The sequence below is a fragment of the Mesoplodon bidens genome (assembly GCF_964165515.1).
Source record: "Mesoplodon bidens genome assembly, chromosome: 1".
Lineage (NCBI taxonomy): Eukaryota > Metazoa > Chordata > Mammalia > Artiodactyla > Ziphiidae > Mesoplodon > Mesoplodon bidens.
In genome coordinates, this window is record NC_138176.1 from 18,036,237 (window position 1) to 18,062,116 (window position 25,880).

Consider the following 25,880-nt stretch of genomic DNA (forward strand, 5'->3'; position numbering starts at 1 on the left):
CAAGTAGGGGAGAGAAGGCTAGAATGCAAAGTTCCCAGGTCCAGAGTTCATTCAGTGCATTGTCTTCCCTAATGTAAAATGAGAAAAATGAGAAATTTTATGCACAGTCCCTCCAGATTATTCATGGTGTATGTGTGTCTATAAACACACACACACACGTTCATCCCCCTCCCCCCACCTCTGTTGTTAATATTTAAGGAAAAGCATCACACCCAATTTATTAGTCAATCGTTGGTAGTAAAGAGTTCAAAATGAAGCCCTCATTTATTTATTAAGACCCCAGAGTGTCAACCCTTAATTGGGTTGACGTTTTACCTAGTTGGCGTAAACGAAATAATCTGGTCTGGAAAGACTAAACTTCACTATTATCTGTTATCCCCTCACTGGCCACACACCCCTCCTGCCCAAAAGGGGAGTGAAACAAAAAAGGGAAAAAAAAAAAGAAAAAAGCGCTAGGTAGGGCCGTAAAAGAACCACACAAGAAACACACAACAAAGAAATGTGACCAAAGGCAGTAAAAGACACCCTTAACATCAGGAAACTGTTAACTTATATTCCTACGGGGTTTGACCTAGGCTTTTAGGGAAATGGGGTGTGGTCCACCTTTGCGTGGCTTCACATGGATGTATCCTGCGGGCACATGGGAAGTCAAGAACCAACTGGGCACTGAGGTGCTTCCAGTCTCAGCGTGAGGCAGCCACTTCCAAGATGGCGCGGCGAGAGTGAGTAGAGGTTGGGCAGAGAACACGGGGGTCTGAGGAGGGCCTCCTGAAGGTGCCTCCGGAGTTTAGCCACGGAAGAGGCAATGAAGGACTCGTTGGATGGCTGAGGCTCAGTCGTCTTCATAGCATTCATTTCTTCCACAGGAATAACATTTCTACTGAACAGTATGTCCAAACTCTTTCGGCCATGGTGTAAGTTTAACCTTTCACTCTCCATGCCCTCCCCCAACCCCAGCAGACGTTTTCTAAGAGGAGCCTCCTGTCCTTTGTTAACAAGAATAAACAGATGTAGAAAAGACGTATTTGCCCCTTTCCTCCTGTTTCTTCATGTCATGCTTCCAAAGCTCCCTTTACCTCTAAGTCACCAGAGATTCTTTTAGAAACATCTTCTAGCTCTTGTGTAGGAAGAGACTGAAAACACCCATACTCTCAAGAGGGCAGGTAGTACCGACTTTTAACGCTTAACCTGCTAGTGTGGCCACCAGCTGACAAACTGGGAACTCCCTTTGTCAGGAAAAAGATCAGAATATAGACTGTATGGTTCCAGGGGAGAATCAATAACTGTCAGAGCGGGGGAAAGGGAGAAAAGGCAGGCACTTAATTCACTGCCCTTTCATCTCAATGGAAGAACAAATTTCCTAGGTGACACAGTCTTTTCTTTCCTCCAAAGTCTTGTCCAGAGAAGACCACAGGAAATACTTATGATTTGAATGTGTCAAATTAGTGCCTGCAAGGATTATTACAAACATGCTCATGAATACCTAGACATCAGGGAAAACTGAAGATTGAAGTTTTACAAGTCATTGGAGAGGTTATGCCCATCCCTTAAATTAAGGAAATATGTCCGAAAAGCGGCAGTTTATCCTAGTCAGCATCCAAGGTAAAGACACTGGGCCTCGGCACACACTCCATCCAGGAAGGGCAGGTGGAATTGGCATCATCCCTGCACTCTCTGTGAAGTGACCGAGAAACGCAAACCCCCCCAATCCAGCAACTGGGGGACATGTCAGCCAGTAACCCCAAACGTCACTGGGCTGGCTTGTGAAAGAAGTTTAAACTTCTTGAGAACTTAACTTACCTGGAAGGAGGGTGTCCTTAGCTCCCTGAATAATAGATAAAGGGGAAAGAGGGTAAATACACACACAGAGCTTGACAATGGATTCCCAAGACCTCCTGAATCTGTGACATCATCAAACAGCTTACTTGACTCCCACCCTTAAGACCTCAGGGCTCCCAAGTGAACAATGTGAGATCTCTCCCAGACATGAACTTTGATGTGGCTCAGTGAGGCCAGGGCTCCCCATGGCAGATACAAACTCCTCTTCACCCGGCAGCCGGCCACCCCTTACCGCCCCCTCGCTCCAACCAGGGCAGCAAAGCCCACCGGTTCCCAGCGGTGCCCTCACCCTTGGGGAGGCACCCTCCTTCCAGCACCCTCTCCCCTAGGTATTTTGGGCACGCCACGATCACATGGTGTACCAATTTATGCTTCCGCATCTAGAAACACAGTCTTCTGGGAAAAACAGGCTCTTTTCGGTGTGGCCAGGGAGTTTTGCCACAGCTTGTAATTTGGGCTAAGGAAGTGATTTCCTGTCTGACAGGAAGCGGGAGCCAGAGCTGAGTTTAGCTGCTGCAAACCTCTGGCTTAAAAGTTAAAAAGGAGAGAATGGCAACCACTTCTACTTATCAGGGAGTCAGAATCCGAGTCTTCCAAGAACATGAACCTCTCCCTTGACCCCTATTTATTAAGACAAGTTTATCTAACAAACAACCCCAGTGCCTTCTGTCCCGAAAACGTGAGCTGGGTCTTTGCTTCTATAACAACACTGTCCTTTTAAAGCTTCTAAGGACATAATTACCAGTTGAGTTTTGAACTTTGCCCAGGTAAAGGCTGATACCAGGCTTTGCTATTTGTTTCTCTAATCAACTGAATTCAAGTGTGAACAGAATTCTGGACTTCTTTTGTACCCATTCCTCCCTCTAAGATATAGTTACTTTTCCCCCTTTCTTCATCACTAAGTGAATTTTTATGGATAGTAGAATACGTTTTCTTTTATAAAATTCTAACCACTTGATTTTTATTCCATCGAGGCATTTTTAAGAGGAACAAACACTAATAGGATATCAGCTGAAAGCTAAAATTCAAATTGTCATCAGAAATCCCGCTTCCTTCCCTAACCCCGCTGTCATATCCACTGGGGGCAGGTAACCTACAGGGTAGCTATCTTTAAAAGCTGGCAATATGCAAGGCTAACATTCAAATTTAAAAGGAAACACCCTGCTCTCCCTTCTCTCTCTCTCTCTCTCTCTCTGTCTCTCACACACACAAAATTGTATCCAGGAATATGGACTTGAATGGCAGACGATTAAGAAAGAAACAAGCCACACTCTTCCTAACACTTACTGACATGTTTAATAGTTTCTAAATAAAAATGCAATTTTCTGTCTTTTTTTTTTTCTTCCTTCTCAAAGCAATTTCCCAGCCAGCCTTGGGCAGTAAACAGTTAATATTCCACTCTCCCCTGCTGCCTTGAAAACCAAGGAAACAATTGAGACATTGTCCAGTGAACAAGACTCCCAGGGACTGACATTTTTGTTTATGTCCCAGTTCTCAGCCTGTCAATTTCCACTAGGCTGCCTGACCTGCACCAATACGGTCCACTGTGCGCTGAAAGGGCTCTGCTTCATTTATTTTATTAAAGCTTTGGTGTCTGTTTTTGATTCAAACTCCAAACCTCCCCACCCCCGCCTTTTCCCCAGAAAGTTGCCTCCTAACTTGGAGGCTGTGTTGCAATTCCTTCTTGGGACACGTTGCCAAGAAAAGTAACAAAATATTTTTGAATACCAACGTTTGCATGGTTTTGCCAAGGGGGGTGGGGGTGGGGGGGTGAACCTGAACACGCCGCCCAGCCTCGAAAGCCTCGTGTTTTTACGGAGTCCTGAAAATATTCCGCTGAAATGTGTCCACAGGAGTGGATACCTACGGTGACCTAACATCCAAGCTCTGGTGCTTGGAAAACATATAAAAATCCACAGATACGTCTGAAAAACCCAAACTTCGGGTTCAAAAACAAAAAGGGTACATCAATATTTTCCTCCCAACCAATGCCCCTGCCTGACTAATTGTACAGATTCCAGCCCCAAAGCTCCCTCCCCGTCCTACCTCCCAGTCCTTCCCATGCTCCAACGACTGCCCCACACTAGCCTGTGTGAGTACGGGGGCTGCACAAGTGTTACTCTGGGGCCCCGCTCCTGACACTTTATCTCCATGAAAAGCACATACAGCAGCGACCATTTCCTGTTTGCGGAGTGGGCATGAACCAAATCACACCCTGTGCAGCAGCTATGGAATCCAACAGCATATGGCATTGTGTAAGGATTTACTATGGAATAAAGGCAGCAAAGCTCTCCTGCTGCGTCATATCAAATCCTGTCACTCTGCGCCTGGAGGTCTCTCTCTTTCCCACTGACCCAAGCCCATCTCTTTCCATTAAGGTACCACACACACACACACGCACGCATACACACTCATGCACGCACGCAGTCCCAGACCCAAAACCTGAAACTTTTACAAGGAACAGGATACTTGAGAACTTGAAAGGCACATGGAGCCAACTCCCATAGTCCTCCTAGATTGCTCCAGTTAAGAGACACAGCCCCCTCTTTTCACAAGCCGACCAGGAAGCCAAAGGATCAGGCTGGGGCTGCCAGCTGTCCCAGAGGGAAGTCCACGGTGAAGTCCATATCGCCCTCGATCCTCAGGCACCCCACGCAAACTCTGTATAAAAACCACATTTTCCAACTAACCAGCTATACCATTCTTTTCCTTCTCACCCTCTCCAAAAACAGCGTTTCGCTGCCTTCCCATTGCGATTCTTTGTTTAGAATTGAGGATGCCCCAGCCCCTTTTCACCTCTGCTCTAAAGGGACTCTTCAGACCCTTTCACAGTCTCCTCAGCGTCCCCAAGCTCAGGTCATCAGACACTGAAATAACTGGTGATACTTTTATGGTATATTTGAATGTAACAGGCTATTCTCTCCCATTTCCTAAAAGGAAGCCCTGTTGGGCAGTCGCAGGTTATTCCTGAGCCAAGGTTGAAAGGCAGAAGCCCTAAGGGCCAAAGGTAAGATTGTAACATTTACAGTCCCCAGTTCTCCCCACTGTCAAGGCCCTAATGAACCAGCCTCCAGTCCACGCAAGGCATTAACTCCTTCTTGCCAGAAGGTTCCATTCGCCCCGCTGGGTGAGCATCACAGCTCTGGAACCTCGCACGGTTCCGATCTCAGCTGGGGCACTGTCTTCTTGGGGAGCCCTCCCTGACCACCCCATCTAAAACAGCCCCCAGCCCATGGTGCTTTTCTGTCCCCCTGTCCTGCTTTATCTTCTCTGTGGCTCCTACCACGATCTTAAATGACCTTGCTCGTTCTCAGTTGGAAGGAGAGCACAGTGAATAAGATCTTGGCCACTGACCAAACTAATACTGCAAAGGTCTGACTTTCTAACTATGAAGAAGCCACTTCCTTCCTTTCTGGGCTTCAGTTTCCTCATCTGTAAAATGGGCAGATAATGATTGATGCTAATAATAATACCTCTGTACTCTCCAAATGGTTGTTAAGGATCGAAGTAATACATGGAGAATCTGGCGCATAATATAAATGCTCAAAATATTGTTTTTATTATATTAATATTATTCCATCTTTTTCATATCATTTATTTACTGGTTTGGGTCTGTATGCCCTCCCCATCCATCCTGCCTATAGAACAGAAGCTCCATGAGAACAAGAATATTTTCTTGCCCACTGATATATTCCTAGCCTGTCTCCTTATGGGTAATCACTAAATATTTGTTGGAGGTTGGGAGAGAGAGAAAGAAAAGGGGTGGTGGGGAGGAAAAGGCAAATGCCTGGTTTTTCAGTTTGAGCAACCAGTAATCATCCTAATTATTATTACCTATTCAGAGTAGCTTTCCTCAACTGATATAAAGGGGCAAAGACAAAAAAGATCTTCATTAGGAGGTCTGTGGTCTTCAGACACACTTAGACCAGATGACATTTGCATCCTGGCTTCCTCACTTCCCCCCACTTCCTGGAGGAGGAAGAGTCAGGGGGTATCGGAAGGGCCTGCTCTGCAGAGCCCAACACAGGGACCAGGTCCTGGGAAACAGCCCTCAACTAGGCGATCTCCCCGGCCTGCCCATCTGAAGTGACAATGCTTTTCCAAGTGGTAAATGAATCATGTCAGACCAAAAGCCATTTTAAAAGTACACTTTGTAAAAAACCCGTACTACAGCACATTTCATTTATTAATTATGCTATGGATTAGGGATCAAAGTGGTAGAAATCTCAGTGTACTCGAAATAAATGGCTTTTGTGGTTACCTAAATCCTCGGAGTCCCCTGGAATGTAATTCCTTAGGCAAAAACAGCTTCCCAGACTTCTTGCCTCCACCCTCACAATAATACAGAGGAGGGTGATTACTCAGCATCAGACCTGCATGATGCAATGATTTGGGCTTTTAACGTTTTAGTCTGTGAAACATGGAACTCTTCCTTTTGAACTGCCCTCCTAGTGATGGGTTTAGTTTCTATTATTGAATCTCAAATCCTTCCCCTTTTCCTTCCTGTCTTCCACCCTCACCCCCTCTTTCTTTACAATTAGATTCAAATAGAAAATAACCTATAAAGAGGTTGGAACTCAAACAAATTCCAAGTAACTTTCAAGAAGGCAATGGGGTGTAATATTGAGCACACAAGCTTTGTGGTCAGAAAGATCTGGATTTGAATGTTGGCTCTGCCACTTACCTCATAAATTTAACTTCTTTAAGCTTGGGTTTTTTATCTTTAAGTGGGGATAAAATCACCTACTTCAAGAAGGGCTGCTGGAAAGATTGATGAGGTAAAACACAGAAAGCTTCTGTCCAGAGCTGGGCACCAGTACCTCATCAATATATGACCAAGAGTTATTTATTACCTTCGTACTTCCTTATTTTCCAGATACAGGTCTGGTCCACAGTTTCTGCACCTTGCTCCAAGTGAGTTGTTTTAATCATACTTAAATTCTAGTTTAAAAAAAAAAAAAACAACCAATCCTCTGATTTAGATTCCTACCAAAGAAAAGTAATCTCCTTGGATGTGACTATTAGATAGCAGACACCCAAACAAAATCACAGTTCCTATACCAACTACTTGCAGATTTGGAGCTACTTAAAGTAGGTACAAAATGAAAGCACAGGGGAAAAGGGTGACAAATTTGAAGGCATTAAAATTTAAAACTTTATTATTTCAAAACCCATCCAAGGGCTTTCCTGGTGGCGCAGTGGTTGAGGGTCCGCCTGCCGATGCAGGGGACGCGGGTCCGTGCCCCAGTCCAGGAGGATCCCACATGCCGTGGAGCGGCTGGGCCCATGAGCCATGGCCACTGAGCCTGCGCTCCGCAAGGGGAGAGGCCACAACAGTGAGAGGCCCGCGTACCACCAAAAAAAAAAAAAAAAACCATCCAAGCAAAGTTTTAAAACATCACAAACTGGGAGAAAGTACAGTCATCCCTCGGTATTCATGGGGCACTGGTTCCAGGACACCCCCTCACACCCCCAAGCACATGTGGATGGATGCTCAAATCCCTTACGCGAAATGGTGTAGTATTTGCATGTAACCTACACACATCCTCCCTATACTTTAAATCATCTCTAGATTATTTATAACACCTAATACAAAGTAGATGCTATGTAAATAGTTGCTGGCACCAGCAAAGTTAAGTTTTGCTTTTTGGAACTTTCTGGATTTCTTCCCCCCAAGTATTTTCAATCCATAGTTGGTTGAATTCACAGACGCAGACCCCATGGATATGAAGCGCTGACTATATTTCCAGCACAAATCTCCAACTTATAATAAAGAGATCTTATAAGTCAATAAGGAAGAACTATCTGATTCTTTACAATGATCGGAGGAGTAAACCAGGCAAGCCACAGAGGAGAAAATAAACAATGACAAGATTGTCAACCTCAGGAGTCAAAGAAATGCAAATTAAAACATGATAACATGTCACTGCACGCTAATCAGATTGGGCAAAAAATGTAAGTCTGACAAGTGTTGGCGAGATGTGGGGAAAGAAAGTGTTTATACTTCATACTCGTGATGCAAGTACTAATTGATCCAATCAAGTACTAATTGATCCAATCATTGCAGAGAGTGTGATGACTGATATCATGTGAACTATGACTGAATATCAGCATCTTATGTCCTACCAATGATTCTATACGGTATGAACCTCAGAGAAACACTCATACACGTGCCAACATACCCCTACCCAAGAATGGTTACTGCAGCATAATTTGTAATCTTAAAAACTTGTATGCAATCCAAATAACTATCGATACAGAAATGGGAAAACGGTGGTATGTCCATACAAAGGAATAGTACATAGCAATTAAAATGGGTGAATTAGATTTAAATGTACAACAAGGGTAAAATTCATACACAATGCTGAATAAGAGAATCAAGCTAGAGAATACTATGAAATATGAAACCACTTACCTAAAATTTAAAAACCACTAACGTTAATTGTAATACATTTTAATCCACATATGTATGTGCACAAAACTGTAAAAACCTGGACTGGGAAGACATCAAATTATAAGAATCGTAGTTATGTATCTGGAGGGAAGATTATGGACTAGGGAGGGGAACACAGATTTGGTTTGGTTCCTTTAAACACAAGGGAGAAGATTAATCATTGTTATCGTAGGTGGCAGGTACATGACTGTATTTGTTATATATATTATCCTTTTACACCATGAAAGAGTGAATGGTTGATAACCTGAGAAAAATACTCACTAAAGCCTTCCATCCCATGTAACATACCAAATAGATTTGATAATTCACCCACAAGTTTGCAGACACACACCTGTACTGCATGAAGGGAGGTATAATTTGAATGAATGGAGGGCTCATCTTGATGCAACTCTCCTTTTGTTGGCTCCTTTCTTTTGGCACAAGTTCATACCTTGTCCTCCTAAAAACCCACAAAGCCCTGTTTCCTCAACAGGAATAAACAGCATCTCAAAGGCACAACATGCCTCCAAGTTTCCTGAGGCAGCCAGGTCAGCACCAGCCTGGCTGTGTGCTTGCTCCTACGAAAGCAAAATTAACACCTATAGGTGAGAGTCCCAGTGCTGCAGTCAGACTCCCCGCATTCAAATTCCAGCTGGCCACTCACCACCTGTGTGACCCTGGGCAGATCATTACCCCACCCTCAATGAGTCTCAGTTTCCTCATCTATAAAATGGAATCATAACAATTGCTAACTCATAGGGTGTTGTGCCAATTCAACATGACAATCATACAAATTACTTAGAATGGAAATTAGTAGAAGTAGTAAATTACTGGAACAATAAAGTTACTGGACCTAGTAAGTGCTCAATAAACCTCCAGCATTATCATGATCTTAAGTACATCTCTCCATTTCTCAATGCACCCATTTCTTAATTATCATAGTGAGGCCTTTAGACCAAGAGAACTCCCCAGTTCCCTTTCAACATGCCAATCCATGATCAACTGTGAGATTAAAACAAAAATCAGGAACAGGAGAGTGAGCACGAGAAAGAACAAGTCTCTGGTCTATAATGTGCAATCCTGTTGGAGGTGAGGCCCCAGGACAGTGCTCGAGGAAAAGTTCTCCAAGCCCCTTCCCTTGGCTTCGGTTCTTACCTCTCGTATCACACCCCTGCACCTAACAGGATCCGGACAATCCCCACCCTTGGCTCCAGATCCAGCAGATCCCATGTTGCCAACTGAAAACTTGGGAGGAAATTCACACAGGCATCCAGACACCGGAACATTTGGCCAAACCCACCCCTGCTGGCCTCTGGATGCGGTGCTGGCCACTGCTGGAACCCCCGGCCACTTCCCCACGCCAATGGCCCGCCCTCCCTCTCCTTGACACACACCCTCTCTTCCCACTCACTTATTCCACACAGATGTCCAAACACGCACTAGCTCAGCATATGTCTTTATTGCCTCTCAGTGGCTTATACTTTTCAAATCGTGTTCTAAAGCTTAACCACGAGATTGTTGGCATGGGAACTATGCTTGCGACTCACATCAGGCCTGGACTCACAGAGCAAAGAATAAATCAGGATAAAAGTTATCACAGGTAGGTACCAAAAACAAACTAAATAAACAAGGAGTTGGTTCATTTAAAAAAAAAGGCCTCCCTTCTAAAATAAAAGTGTAGATAGCATTAAAGTTATCACCGTCTTTAGACACATCTTGATTTTTTTAATAGGGCAACTTTTAATTGTAGGGTGGGAAGAAGAAATGTGGACTTCACCCCTGAAGTCCATATTTTAGTAACTGTCAGGAATCTGCGTACGCTGCCAACATTTGCAGGTGTGATGCACAAAAAGTGGGCTGAATCTGCACATCACACATGGTCCACATCATGTCCTGCAAGACCTATTGGTCACGGAGGGCAAGGAGAGCTCCTGGCCGTGGGAGGAACTAAGTAAAATAAATCAAGGCGGCTGAGCCACAGGCCAGCTCCAAAGCTGAGGTTCATTTTCTCATTCCTGGTTCAGATGAAAAATGCTGCTCTTTCCCATCGCTTCGTTTGGAAAAAATTTTTAAATGGTGAGTCATAAGACTGTCCATCATAATGGACATTTGACTGGACTCTGATAGACCCAGTAGAAGGCTCAATTTCTGACACTTTCCCCCCAAAGCAGAAATGACATTTGTGACACCTCGACATCCCTTACTCCATCCTCCTTCACCCAGATATTAATCTATCAGTGCCTCCTTTCCCTTGGAGCCATGACATATAAGTCCTCAGAATCTCTCTCAACACAATGCTCCAAACAGATACTACCTAGCCTCAGTCTAGGTACACACACTGCACTCTGCTCACAGCCCTTGGAACAACAGTTTTCTGGTCTTTTGGAGTTGCAGGATCCTCCCCTGGTGCGTGTGTGTTTTATAGGAAAATGGATAGAACCTTCATCAAATAGGAAAGTTGTAATAATCAATAAATCAAGCAGAAATAAACACCCGTATGCTCAGTTTGCCAGTAATTAGCCACGGTAAGAAAGCAGTGCTTCTAAAATAATATGAGCTAAGTGTTAATATGTAGAGGAGACCACTGGCACCTCTTTATTTATGGGGGTTAAGATCACATTTTTCAACAAAAAGGGCCATGCTTATTAGGCCTATTAATTAACTGGGTGTTCCTTAATTATTCCAAATAACAGAAATAAGAGCACTTTAGGGCAAAGATGACATGTTAAGTAGGGGCCAGAAGAGAAAACTCTGTGAAACTAAAAATATGAAATCAGGAATTTCATGAAAATGCCTCAAGTTCATTTTCAAAATTCCCCATGACCACAGGAGCAAACCATGGAAACTGCTTTTTTTTTTTCCTCCTTTTCTTTCACACAAGCCTCTCTCTAGAAATTGTTGGTGGGAAAAATTGTATATGGTATGTCTCCCTCAGATCAGCACAAATCAACCCAGTCTTAAAGAAGGCAAGAATGTTTCCTTCACATGGGTCCCTATTTACACAGTAGCAGAAAAATCAGTTCACGCTCCAGTATGTCTGAAAAAACTGAAACAGGAAACATTTCTTAAAAGCCTAAGGCTTGGAAAATGATTGGCTAGAACTCCTTTGGTCGTAAGTGACAGAAAACCATCTCAGACTGGTTGGCTTCCTTGGATAGTCCAGGACTGGAGCTGGATACACAGAATTAAATGGTATCATACAGACACTCCCCTACTGCAAATGAGCACCCTCCATTCTCTGTGTGTGTGTGTGTGTGTCTGTCTGTCTGGAGGGAGGGAGGGAGTTGCAAAGAGCCACAGAGTTAGACCCTCTCTGCCTAGTGAAGGCTCCTAAGTAACTTTGCTTAAATCACATGCCTGCCCCTTGCCCAATCACATGTCTACCTGGACCAACCAGAATAGGGAAAAGGTAGTTCTCTATATTTAGGGGGAGAGGAGGATGCTGTCAGCAGCAGCAAACACACACACACACACACACACACACACAAACCCCACAAAACTGGTGCAGAAATAAATGTGGACTCTGCCCCATTGTTAACATTTGGTTTCATATACTGGAAGGTCAGTACATAGATGTTATTCTTGATTCCTGAAAACAACTTGATAATTTAAGAGGAAAGCATAATAAAGACTATGCCAATCAAGCACTTTGTGGAAATGGGATGGGAAGGGGTTTCAGGAAGAATGGAGGAGAAATGTTTGGTTGTATTTTAAACATGGAAACGGTTTCTCCCGGTCAAACACACTTCTTCCATCTTTGACGATGTCTTCTTGCCTTGATCAGTACAATTTTGGCTTCAGACGTTCCTCCATTTATGGGCTTTGGTGGAAGGGGGGCTAGCTACCTCTTCCCAAAAAACTATTTTCTCCTGAGTTTTCGCTGAATCATCCTAAATGTTTGCCCGGGGGCCCCTCTTCCCAGCCATGCTCCCCTTTCTTGTTACTGAGACATATATTTTTTTTTTAGATTTTTATGTTCTCCCTCCACCCAGCAAGGTTGGCTTCTCCCTGGAGTTTGAAAGGCCTAGGCAAAAACACTTCTCTCAGAATCTTACGTGCGTCCCTGAGGCAGGTCTAACTGCAGGAGAATTAGAAGGGGGAAGGGTCAGACGTCAGGTCCAAAGACAAGTCTCAGTAATGGGGACCCCACACCCCCATGGTCTCTGGGGGCCACGGGGACAGTTCAGTCCCAAGGCTTGTGGTGCAGGCCTGCCTTCCTTCTTCAGCCTTTTTAAACACTTGCTACTTTCTTCACCCCAGCACCTGGGCAACACAGACAATGTTCTTGAGAGAGAAATGGGCAGCTTACGCCCTCCAACAAGAACGAGAGGCCTTTGCCCTACTGCACTTTGGCACATGGTAAGCCCATTTCATTCAAGCCTATTAGGCAGTCTCGGTGATGCACTGAATCACGGCCCGGATCCACACGCTACACAGGCTCTGGCTGGAAAACAGATTGCATCATGCCTGCCAGAGTTCCTTACAAGCTTCTCATTGCAGGCAGGCTATGGCTGCACAGACTGCACACATGCGGAGATGGGAGGGGCTCGGGTGTGATGCAGTGGGGGGTGGCCCAGACATTGGCCACATCCTGCTGCACCAGCAAAGGACTGATGGATGGGGGCTCACTCAGCCTCCGTGCCCTCCTAGCGCCCTCACCCTCTCTCCTCCAGCCAACACAACACTCTAAGCGTGGCCCGTCCTGGGCCCAATGGACCTGTATGCTCTCCATTCTGAGAGAATCTCCAGGTCCCACTTTCCAGTCAGGTGACAGAGCTAAGTACCTGTTCACAGCTGCTCTGTGTCTCCTTCAAAGGACAATATCTATCCTCCAAGTTTTCAGTAGAAGTATGTGACATGATCTGTTTAAGGACTTAAAAGGCCATCTCAAATATAGGAATGAAGTGTAGGGGACCAAGGAAGGAAAATGGGAAATGACAAAAGTGCGAACTGGGGAGACTGGGGTAGGTGCTCTGGCAACGCCCCAGTGAGAGATGCCGGCAGCCTGGACTTCAGTGGTGATGGCAGAGGTGGTAAAAATTGGTTGAATCCACAGCTGTGTTGAAGGCAGAGCTGATATGCTATGTGGATGGATCACGAGCCCACAGGACAGGCTGGCGGACTGAATGTGGGGTATGAGAGAAAAAGATGAGTTAAAGATGAACTCCAAGATTTGGGGCCCACGCAACGGGTGAATGCTGATGATCTTTACTGTGACAGTGAATGGTGGGAGTGACAGGCTTGGCGGTGGAGAGGGTGGAAATAAAAGCTTTGATTCTGAACAAGCCAATTTTCCCATGTCTATTTGGCATCTGAATGGAGGGTGAATCAGGCACTCGGGAGAGCACAGGCTGGAGGAAGAATCTGGATAATTGTCTGAAAATGGCTATTTCTGCCCATGGAATTCTGAGCAACTCCGCTCACCCAAGGGGTTTTCACATCCTTATATGCATAATGGACATAACTATAAACTTTCCCACCCGGACCCCTCTAGGGTCCCTCTCTCTCCCTATTTCCCAAGTATACTCCAAGGGACAATTCTGAAATCCAGGTGTTCAATTCTATTAATTAATTAAAAGAGACAAAAATCCGACCTGCAAGCCATTAACAAGCCAATCAGGAAATCACTGCACATACCCTACACTGTTGAAAATACCCATTTCCCAATCATCGAATCTTAGATTTCCCAATTGGGTACCCCTTAAAAAAAAAAACTCAGGCATCCTATAACAGGATTCCTAAGGAACAGCCGGTTTAAACAAGATTGGAAAGAGACAGAAACCCTCCAAGCCCAACCTTCTGGAGCTTTGGTGTGAACCACATTTACATAAATGCTACTGGGGTGATGATACAGGTTCCGCTGTGAGCTGGAATGTGTAAGGGTGGATTGTCAAGTTAGAAAGCAGACACGCGGACAAGCTCTTGTGCTAAAACCACAACGATTCTGAACTCTGTACGGTAACGACGAAGTCACATTTGTTCCAGATGGAATCAACTCCTGTCTCTCACCAGAAATTGGTTTTCTGCTTAATTAACAAAGCACCACAGTAGGAGGAGAGAAAGCCACCTGCAAAGAAATAAAACCATGGGGCTCCTTGGCTTCAAGAAACTTACAATCTGGTCGGAGAAGCAAGCCCGATACCTAGAGTGAATCAGCCAGGCAAGAAAGGACAAGCAGGACAGCACCGCTGCCAAATGAACAATTTTGTTTTATTTACTGGAAAGATAAACATAGGCAAATCCACGAGTTGAGCTCGAAGTACATCCATGTTAATTTAAAACAAGCTCCCACGCTGGGTAAACAGAGCAGGTACTGAAACTTTCCAGAATGTGCACTGATCTTGTCCCTGAAGATGCCAAGAAGAATTCTCTAGTCAAGCAGGACTTAGGGACTCCTCCTGCAGTTTCCAAGCACCCAGAGGAGTCAAGAGCCTGCCCTGAAGAAACCGACTCTACATAACCCAGAGCTTCCCTAAACCTCTTTCAGGAGGGAACCCTTTTCCTAGTAACCTTATGAACACTCAGGGACACAAATGTCGGGAAACGCTAGCCCAGAGCTGCCAGAGATTTTTTTGCCCGAGCACAAAGTCACAGCATTTGGAAATGGTCAAAACTGATTTGAAGCTGCCAGCCTTCCCCACACTCCCTGTGTGGACTGATCTTAAACACAGCAAGAAATGGCGTTTTTAAAAAGCAGGTATGTTTTCCCAGAAACATAATCCAGGATCATATTCTTTTTTTTTTTTTTGCGGTACGCGGGCCTCTCACTGCTGTGGCCTCTCCCGTTGCGGAGCACAGGCTCCGGACGCGCAGGCTCAGCGGCCATGGCTCACGGGCCCAGCCGCTCCGCAGCACACGGGATCCTCCCAGACCGGGGCACAAACCCGTGTCCCCTACATCGGCAGGCAGACTCTCAACCACTGCACCACCAGGGAAGCCCCAGGATCATATTCTTAACAAGCTCATACACAGCATCAAATAAATAATACCTTTGCCCAATAACATGCTATTAAAAGAAGAGATACTAAGACGTAAAAAAACTCTACAGTTCTTTGGAGTTATAAAAGTATACTCCAAGACCTCCAAAAAATAGCCCTAAATGTGCTGCATATATTCAGGGGGGCTAATAAAATGTATCTAAAGAGTTAAGCTGTATCTAAAATGAATACACATCATTCTGTACAACCATGATAACATGAGCTGACTTTAAAACCTGCTAACCATATAAGAAAGCAATCATTTTTGTTTGCCTGTTTTGAAGGTGAAAGGCCTTAGGAAGGTTGACCTGGATCAGGCTGGTTGGGTCTCTTTTCTGGAGCAACATGGAGTAAGGGCACATCCTTCCAAGGAAGCCAGAACTTTTTTTTCTTTAGTCTAATTGCCCAGAGACAACATAATCATTCTGATCATGGTAAGGCTAACTGTCACACACTGCTGATAGTTATAAAAATTGAGGCCTATCAGGAAGATATTTGTGGTTATGTATCAAAAACTGTTTTAAAATTTTGGTCTCTTTTACCTTTCCTCCTAGTAATCGGTCGTAAGGAAATAATACAGGATGGGGGTGGGGGTGAGGAGGGAGCACACAAAGATGTCCCTCACAGCATGGACATATATACACTACCAAACGTAAGGTAGATAGCTAGTGGGAAGCAGCCGCATAGCACAGGGAGATCAGCTCAGTGCTTTGTGACTGCCTGGAGGGGTGGGATAGGGAGGGTGGGTGGGAGACGCAAGAGGGAGGGGATATGGGAACATATGTATATGTATAACTGATTAATTTTGTTATAAAGCAGAAACTAACACACTATTGTTAAGCAATTATACTCCAATAAAAAAATTAAAATTAAAATTAAATTAAATTAAATTTAAAAAAAAGAAGAAAGATGTCCCTCACAGGATTATTTAGAGTAGCAGAAACAAAAGGAGATACCCTAAAGACCCAACAATACGGCACTGATTAAGTAAACTGGGGTATGATCATAGTATGGGCTATTATGTGCTTATTAAAAATCCTTGGGCTTCCCTGGTGGCGCAGTGGTTGAGAGTCCGCCTGCCGATGCAGGGGACGCGGGTTCGTGCCCCGGTCTGGGAAGATCCCACATGCTGCGGAGCAGCTGGGCCCGTGAGCCATGGCCGCTGAGCCTGCGCATCCGGAGCCTGTGCTCCGCAACGGGAGAGGCCACAACAGTGAGAGGCCCGCGTACCGCAAAAAAAAAAAAAAAAAAAAAAAAAAAAAAAAAAAAAAAAAAAAAAAAAAAAACCTTAAGAATTTTAATGACACGGAGAAGTGCTTATTCACTACAGCGATTTTTATTTTAAATAAATACAAGGCTGAAAACTTTAAGCACTACCATGAGCTCAAGAATGTTAAAAACAAATATAAATATTAATACACTCAGCAGAAAAAGTCTAGAAGGAAATATACCAAATATAGCAAACAATTCGTAACATAATCTCTGAGTGGTAAGATTAGGGGCTCTTTTTCAAAGTGTCTACAATGAACATAAATTTGATGAATGAGGAAAGCTACACTTAATAATTAATGTCACTTACTTTAGAGGTAGGATTTTTCAATCAACAACGAGCAATTCCCACTCTTAAATAGTTTAAGATCAGTCTCTGAAGATGTGAGTCACAATGGGGGATAATCTTGAAGAGGAAACTTGGTGATGAGGGAAGGACGCACAAGACATACCTTCTTATTCTCAAGATGGCTAAGTGGAAGAAGCCTGAGCAGAACTGAACAGCAAAACACAAATCAAGTCTGAGCATTTCAAGGAGAGAGATTTCAGTGTAATACGAAGACAGAACTTTAGGAACCCTTGTTCTACCAAAGGAAACAGTCTGCATCAGGAGACAGACAGATGCCCCGTCTCTGTGTTCAAAAACAGTATGGCCAACAGAGGACTTCTGAGCAGTGATTAAACAACAGAAGGGACAGCACTGGGTGACACAACATGTGATTTGAAGGTTGTGAAACGTTCTGTGATTCTAATCTGAAGAGGATACAACTGAGCTTACACAATCCTTCCTGGTAGGATATTTCCATTGCCATGGCGGTCAGCTGCCACACCATGACCCCAAACCTCAAAACTTCAGAACTCCTCGCCGTAGAGTATTTTCTGGAAGGAGACAGGAAGCTTGGACTTTTAACCATAGACCGTTATGGACTATCCTGGGGCTTACTCCACTCTCCCTTTAAAGCACACCTGATCCGATCTACCACGTCTTCCCTGAAGAAAGATAACTTGGTTGCCTGGTTCTCAATGGTAGTTCCTCATAGCTCTCCTTATAAAAATACTAATATATGGGCAGGGCTCACAGGCTTGCTTTATATCCTTAGACAAAACATACACCCTTAATCGTGGTTCTGTCTGTGAAATGGGAAAGGTCTGACTCAGCCACTGCTAGGAAACACATCCTAAGTATTCTAGAAAGTCTGGCTGAGTCACAGATAAATGGATTTAAAAAAAAAAACAAAACACACAAGAGGAAAGTGTATGTGCAGTGGACTGCAGAAAATACACAGGGACAGGCTTTTAGGAAGTTGGCACAGTTCACACCCTCGTATCACCTGCCCCCGGAGCATCTGCCCTCCCTTCCCACAATGTGTCAGGGAGTCTTCTGCAGTCATCACACCCAGAAACCAAATCCCTAGCCGACCTCACATCCCCCTCTCCAGTGAAGCTAGCGGGTCTCCTTGAGCAAGCCCACCCTGTCCAGCTGTGGCTAGGGGCTCCACCGGGTGCTCCCCTGGCAGCACTCTGCACACGGCATTGTGCCCCATTTACCTGTCTCTTTCTCAGCCACCTCTGGGGTCGGTGGGGTTAAGAGGATGGCATGCTCTGGGGTAGGCTGCCTTGCTTCACGTCCGGACTCCCACAGCTGGGCAAATACTTCACCTCCCTGTTCTCTGAGTTCTTCCGCTGTAAAGTGGGGATAATTAAATATCTGAAAAGCACCTAGCACAATGCCTGGCACAAAGGAAACGTCCCAGACTTATTTGTTATTACTGTTACCATCTTTCATCACCGATTCCACTTTCTCTCTGCATCTAGAATACTGTTTTCCCCACATGGGGAGCGATCACTAAATATTTGCAGGATCAATGAATGTGAGCCAATGATTGAATCAATGGTGAATACAAGACCAAGAGAGGAAGACCAACTAGAGCTACTTACCTACATTTTGGGGAAGGAAAGGGAGAATTCTCCACCCTACCATAAATACGTTCTGAATAAATGGAAATCTAATAGATAATCGACATAACTCTTAAGTTTGGATTGTTAATTAAGTTTGAATTGTTCCCATGTCATATTGCCACACTGCTTTGTGGGGTCAGGAAACCTAGAATCTTAATCTCTCTAAAAAAGACAACCCAGGGAATTCCCTGGCAGTCCAGTGGTTGGGACTTGGCGCTTTCACTACCGTGGCCCGGGTTCAATCCCTGGTCTGGGAACTGAGATCCTGCAAGCCGTGAGGTGTGGCCAAAAACAAAAGAAAGACAACTCATTCAGCTGTACTTCGATTAAAAAAAGAGAGACATCTCTTGAACTGAGTAGACATTCTTCCAAAGAAGGTACATGAACTATACCAATAGGTACACACAAAAAAAACGCTCAACATAACTCATCATCAGGGAAACGCAAATCAAAACGACAAAGAATTAATCATCTCACAGCTGTTAGAATGGCTGTCATTGAACGACAAGAGATAACAAGTGCTGGCGAGGACGTGGAGAAAAAGGAATGCTATGCACTGTTAGAGGGAATGTACACTGATGCAGCCATTACGGAAAACAGCACGGAGGCTCCTCAAAAAACTTAAAACTGGGGCTTCCCCGGTGGCGCAGCGGTTGAGAGTCCGCCTGCCGATGCAGGGGACACGGGTTCGTGTCCCGTTCCGGGAAGATCCCACATGCCGCGGAGCGGCTTGGCCCGTGAGCCGTGGCCACTGAGCCTGCGCGTCTGGAGCCTGTGCTCCACAACGGGAGAGGCCACAACAGTGAGAGGCCTGCGTACCACACAAAAAAAAAAAAAAAAAAAACTTAAAACTGGAACTACCATACAATCCAGCAAACCTACTTCTGGGTATATATATGCAAAAGAAACAAAAACAGGATCTCAAAGAGGTATCTGCACTCCCATGTTCACCGCAGCATTATTCACAATAGCCAAGATGTGGAAACAAGCTAAGTGGCCATCAACAGATGAACGGATAAAGAAAATGTGTTACATGTATAGCGTGGAATATCATTCAGCCATGAGAAAGAAGGAAATTCTGCCGTTTGTGACAACACGGATGGACCCTGAAGGCATTCTGCTGAGTGAAATAAGTCAGACAGAGAAAGACAAATACTGCATGGTATCACGTATAAGTGGAATCTTCAAAAGCCGAACTCACAGAAACAGAGAGAGTCCAGTGGTGGCTACCAGGGACCCAGGGGTGGGGGAAATGGGGAGATGTTGGTCCGAAAGTACAAACTTCTAGTTATGAAATGAAGTAAGTTCTGGGAACCTAACATACAGCCTGAGAATTTTAATTAACAATACTGTACCATATACTTGAAAGCTGCTAAGAGAGTAGATCTTTAATATTCTCACCACAAAAAAGAAATGGTAATCATGTAATGGGATGGGGCTTTAGCTATGCCATGGCGGTAGTTATTTCGTAAAATATACGTGTATCAAATCAACATGCCGTACACCTTAAATTTACACAATGTCATACGTCAGTGATATCTCAATAGAGCTGGAATAAACAAAATAAAAATTTAAAAATTAAATTATTTCCCCCTCACAGACTACATCGGATCCATCAGCAGCTCTACGGATGGCCCCTCCAAATGTGTCCACTTCACCTTCCCCACTACCAGCAGCTTAGCACAAGCCAAAATCCCCCGATGGTTTCCCACAGTGGTTAGGATCAAGCGCCACGTCCTCACCTACCCAGGCCACTGTCCCTGTGCTTCCACGACCAGCAGCCATCATAGCTAAGCTCTCTTCTCTTTAGGACCTTCATACATGTTTTTCCTTCTGCCTGGAATGTACTCCCACCTCCCATCCCTTCACCTGGCCAACTCCAACTGATGCTTCAAATCTCATTTTAAATGCCATTTCCTCAGGGGACAGTCCTGGCCCGTCATTCTCAGCAGCTTCTCAGTGAATGTCCCATCTCCTTGATCATACACCCTCACGGGCCCAGTACCCCTCACGGCACCTGGCACAGAGAGAGCCTCCCACACAGGTAGGGGCTGCGATGGTTTTGCTGGACCTCAGCGTCTAGGACAGAGCCTCCTATCACATACTAACTGCCACCAAGCATCTGGCAGAACAGGACAGAATACAACCCAAGTCAATAACACCCCAAAACATCCGCTTGTACTTAATAACCAAGAGGATGCTCTCAAAGTAATTTTTTGTTATTACCTGCAAGTCAGCTCCCCTGCACCCCGCCCCCACACTCTTCAGAAACAACAGTGGAAGATCCAGCATGCCCTCTGAGCTTGAAAATGCTCCACTCAAACAGCAGACACCCTGTCTGCAGTCCTACCATCGTACATTTCGTAAGAGCTTTCCCGCTCTCTTTCAGCATTTAAGCAATAACAGCAACCAAAAAAGAGAGTTACACACTCCAGTCTGGCGGGCTTTGCTCCTCAGGATTCAGACAGCTTTCTCATCACACACCTGCATGCTCATTACACAACAAAACACACAAGACCCAAAACCGCTAGAAATCCACCCCAAGGTAAAACTCCACACCAACTTCAAGAGGAAACCCCCAAGGCACAGTGGTAGGAACTTTTGAAGCCTTTTGCCATTTTATAAGATACATACTATACCAAAATACCACCATTTTTGGTACAGAATCCTTTTTTGCTGGGTACAAAGGAAGTTAAATGAAAGTCTTTGCGTAGCAAAGACACCGGGGGTGGTGTCCGGGGAGGGGCTCCTCACAGGGGCCCTGGAGGTGGGTTAGCCAAGACTCAGACACCACCATGTGTCTGAGCACAGCCCAGCTGCTTGGCACTCATTTTGGAAGAGGGGAAAAAAAAAGAGGCAAAGAATTTAAAATATAAATTTAAAAAACCAGAGAAAGAAACATGAGCGAGTTCTATGAATTAGAATACAGACTCGGGAGGCTGAAGAGAAGAGAGGATATTGGCACTTGTGACTTCAGGAAGTCCATGAATTTCTGGGGGAATCGGGGGGGGGAAAGGGAAATCCAAGAAGAGAGAGAGAGAGAGACAAATCTGTGGTATAAACTCCTATTTTTTGGCTAGCCAAAACAAAAAAAGTTTTCAATCATCATCCTTGGGGAATAATTTCTACTCTCTTTTGAGCACAGATTAGGAACCACTGGATTATAATAAACAAGATGCTGTAACAGTTACAGGAACTAAACTTTGTGGGGCTTGCTTCTTAATATAAATATTATTTGATCGATTGAACTCCACTTGTTAAGAACATTTAATCTACACATTCATTTTTTTACAATGTGGTAACCCACATACCACATGAGAAAAAAAATCCAATCAGATTAAAATATGCCAACAAGACGCTTTAAATTTCCATCTGAAAATTCTACCCCCATGGGTACTAGGGAAAGTTATTTTCTTAGCAACCTGTGATAGCTATAGTCTCTATAATGGTTAGTAACAAACACTGGACACTTCTCTAGTTTCAAAATAAAACATTAGAAATAATTATGAAACAGCCTGGCCCAGAAATTACAATAAATCCAAATTTCGGAGAAACGAGGAAGCAATCCTCAGGCCATGATTTTGAAAGAAGTCTGATGAAACACTGTGATGTGACGTCTTATTCAAAAGAATAAAAAACAAAAAAGTGAGGAAGAGCCCAGCGTCTCGGGAAAAGTTAGCCATTCATCAGAGAATCTGAAGGAGAACCAGAGTCTTTTGGCCAATGTTGAGCTATACAGAGACCCGAATGGTACATCAGCCACAATCCAGAATGCCCCCCGTATAAATACAGATACACTGTACCTGCCAAGCTGGTCTGGGTCGACACATTGCCCTACGCCCAGTGAAAAGGTATCATAAATTTATACTACCAAGGTATACAACTCCTCAATCCCGCAAAACTATACGTGACCCCGAGGTCAGCAACCTCCAGACTTTCTTCCCCTGCTATGCTCCCATTCTCCCTCTTCCAACTCCCTTCCCACCTCCACACCCCCCTCCTCAGCCCTGGTGTCAGGTGAAGACTGCAGAAATGTACAATCACAGGGCTGACTCATATAACCAAAGACACCATTCAGTTGCCACAAGCATTAAATATTTCACGAATTCAGTTTCCTTTTTGTCCAAGTTCATGGCTTCCCTCTGCAGCTCCCAGAGTCCACCCTCCACCACCACCCCATAACCTCTGTGCAGTGCCACTCCCCAGGTCCCCAGGAGCAGAGAGAACGCACAGAAGATGGGATTACAGCTGCCCACTGTGGCTCCTTTGGACGAGGGTCTCCGTCAGAACGTTGGTGTAGGCTCCACAGTGGTTGCTATGGTCAGCATGCCTCCCCATCAACAGCAGAGGAAAAGGGAACCCAAGTCCCTTCACTACGCCCCCTGCCAAAATCCACATCGGCTCTGGAAAAATGTTTCACCAACTCCCTGATCGGTAATTTATACACGAGAAAACAAAGTGCTTAAGGCCTAAATTGCGGCAACTGCCCTTATGGGATCTGAGGGGTGGTGCGGGGGGGGGGGGGGGGGCTGTGAGGGAGGGAGGGCAGTCATCTACCTCTCTCCAAATGGACAAACCCCATTCCTGAGGGGGGAGTGGGGGAGCGGTAACGCTTGCCAGCCTAGAGGTGGCTCACCTCCAGGCCACACCCAAGAGGGGCTGCGGCCCCTCGGAACCACTTCTAAGAATCGCATCTTCTCCCGAGACTCAAAAGAGAAAAAGCCTCCAAGAGATTTTAAAGATAGTGTCCCTTCCCTGTGCCTCCAAAAACAAGAAAAAGAAAAAAAAAAAACAAAAAAACAACCCATGTGGGCGAGTCCTGCCCAGCATTTCCAAAAGCAGAAAAATAAATTTCAAACCTAGACCCCCATTGGGAAATTCAGGGAGGCAGGAAAAGTGACACAGACCGGCTTCCTTATTGTCCCCTCAAGGGCTTGTAAACCAATCTCTGTGTATTGTTAAAATATTTTTTTACATGGCATTCATTTTTCTGGGAGAAACCTGCATGAGAACCCCAAGTCAACAACTTCTTTATGCCTATGACACCGTCCCTAATAATGAGCCAATTTAGAGTAAGCAAAACAGAACCAGCCACGGAAAGTTACTTTCAAAACTCCCTGAGGAGGACACAGTAAAAGAGAGCAGAGAACTGGGCCCAGTTCCCGTTTTCTGGCCGCTAACTCAGCGTGTGACATTGGGCAATTCACTTAAGGCATCTCTGGACCCGTTTCCTTTTCTGAGAGCAGGTAGGGCCTAGCTGATCTAAGGTTACTTTCCAGCCCTGACATCTCAGCATTATAAGAGCATGTGTAATTGTGAGCATCTGTTTCATTGTGGGGTGGAAGGAAGGAAGAAGCTTCCGGAAAATGTCAACCTTCTTTCTACGTGCCTCATTTATAATATAAGAATTCGTAAGACCTTTTCACAAATGATGACTCAAAAAAGTGGTTTTATGGAAATAAATTATTTTGTGATATATACACACACATACATATATATTTAATATTCATAGAACAGAGGCAAAATTCATTAAATAATATATACTCAATTATAGCAAGCTACAAAATAAGGAGGCAGTTAGCCTGAAACTTGACACAATGTATCTTAAGATTTTTCTACTTAAGAAAATTATTTTGCCATTTTTAGAAATTAAAAGTAACATAGAGGCAAAATATATTGATGGATAACATTTTGTGATACTTAAATGAAAAACACATGAATTGTTTTGTGCTTTGCATAATTCTACCTGTCACGGATTCATTATAAAAATGTCTTCCATTAATTATTTCAAAACTATGAAGTCCAACTCATGATATAAATATATAGAAGAGAATATTCTAATAAGGCTGAGCTATCTTCTCAAGAGGTTAATTTATAAATTCCACTTTCAGAGCCTACAGAATCCTAAGAAAGTGCATTAAAAATATATGTAGACACACACTTTATGTTGTTGTCTCTTAGTAGAACAAACAAATGTTTTCTGTATTAAACCCACACGCTTTCAAAGCCATGGATGTACAGACTAAATTTAACCCTTTCCAAGTTCATTTGTACTCTACGTTTACAATCAATCAGCCCAGATGAAAATTTTCTGATGTCAGTCTAGATTGTTCCTTTCCAATAATTAGGATAACTTGGTGAGTGTTTTGCTTGGGCCAGTGGGGGACGGTGCAGGGGGTAAGACTGGAAAGTCTCAAATCCAGGCTTTCCCTTTCGAGTTGCCTAATTCTCTGCTCTGCAACTCACCTCCCGTAAATGACTTTCTCAGGAAAGATTTGGGGTATTATATTTTTTAAATTGCTTTAATACCATTTCCAGTCTTCCCCACACCATGGTGATTGTGCCCTATTAACTGGAATCCACAAAGCTAGATGCTAACCCAATACTAGGAGAAAAGGGTGGTGGGAACATTTCCAGGTAGATACCAATCATTAAGGTCCAATAGCAGAAAACAAGTACCTTCTAGATATAAACCATATCCAAGAATATGCCCCAAAAAACTATTTTTAAAGAAAGAAAAACTGATAAACAAGGCCTGTTATCAACAAAAGAGCATTTTACCTCCCCGCAATAAAGGAAGCAAATGCCTCTGTAAGGTCACTTACAACAATGTGTGCCGGCGACGGAGAACGGGCATCCTTGAGGGCTTGTCTGCTCTGGAGGGTCCCCGCCTGGACATCAAGCAGTGGCCATTTCATCTGAAGATACTGGAGGGAGCAAACAAAAAGAACATGGAAAATGAATTTAGAAAAGAAATGCAAAACAGCTACCATGACACATGGATCAGAAACTGCAAAACGTAGAAGCGTGCAGATAACAACACCAAAAAAGCTTGAAAGCACGCAAATGACAGCAACATCAATGACAACAGAAAAATCATGCAACACCGACAGGTTCTTCCTCAGAGTTCCTGTTCAACAGGTACAAGCATAGAACAACAATATTATTAGCAATTAGTTTTGTCTTTACATTCAAACTACAGGGTGGCCTCAGATAAAATGATGCCACTAATACTACCCATTTGGAGAAGAGCAGTGGGGAGGGAGGAGAGAGAAGAGACAGGACACATCTCTTCCGAAGGAAGAAAGCAAATGGAGCCGCGAGCCAGAGGTGCCCTGGGAGACCAATTCCGAATCTGCTCTTTGAACAACCTTCATTTCTAAAAGGCCATCATCCTTCACTTTCAAGAAGGCTGAGTATACACGTGCAGCTGTCCTTTACTAGAAGCTACCTGAGTAAGGTGAGGATGGAATTCCTCATCCAACCCCAAAGCTTATAAAACGAAAATATTTCTTTGTTAAGAGATGCACAGACAGGGCACGATGCAATTTCTACAACTCATCTCAAAAGGCCAAAGAAATCCTTAACACACAGGTTTACCACAGAGAGAAAAATAAAGGTAT

General features: G+C 44.3%; 1 protein-coding gene across 42 annotated transcripts in view; it reads right to left on the reverse strand.

Annotated features, from left to right (window-relative positions):
* The window catches only part of TCF7L2 (transcription factor 7 like 2), a 200,955-nt gene that overhangs the window by 98,272 nt on the left and 76,803 nt on the right, over nucleotides 1-25,880 (reverse strand). For all 42 annotated transcript variants that reach the window (XM_081231387.1, XM_081231382.1, XM_081231380.1 and 39 more), the window contains one exon: nucleotides 25,083-25,184. In XM_081231387.1, the coding sequence (XP_081087513.1) occupies nucleotides 25,083-25,184 (102 nt within the window). The remainder of the gene's footprint in view (nucleotides 1-25,082; nucleotides 25,185-25,880) is intronic.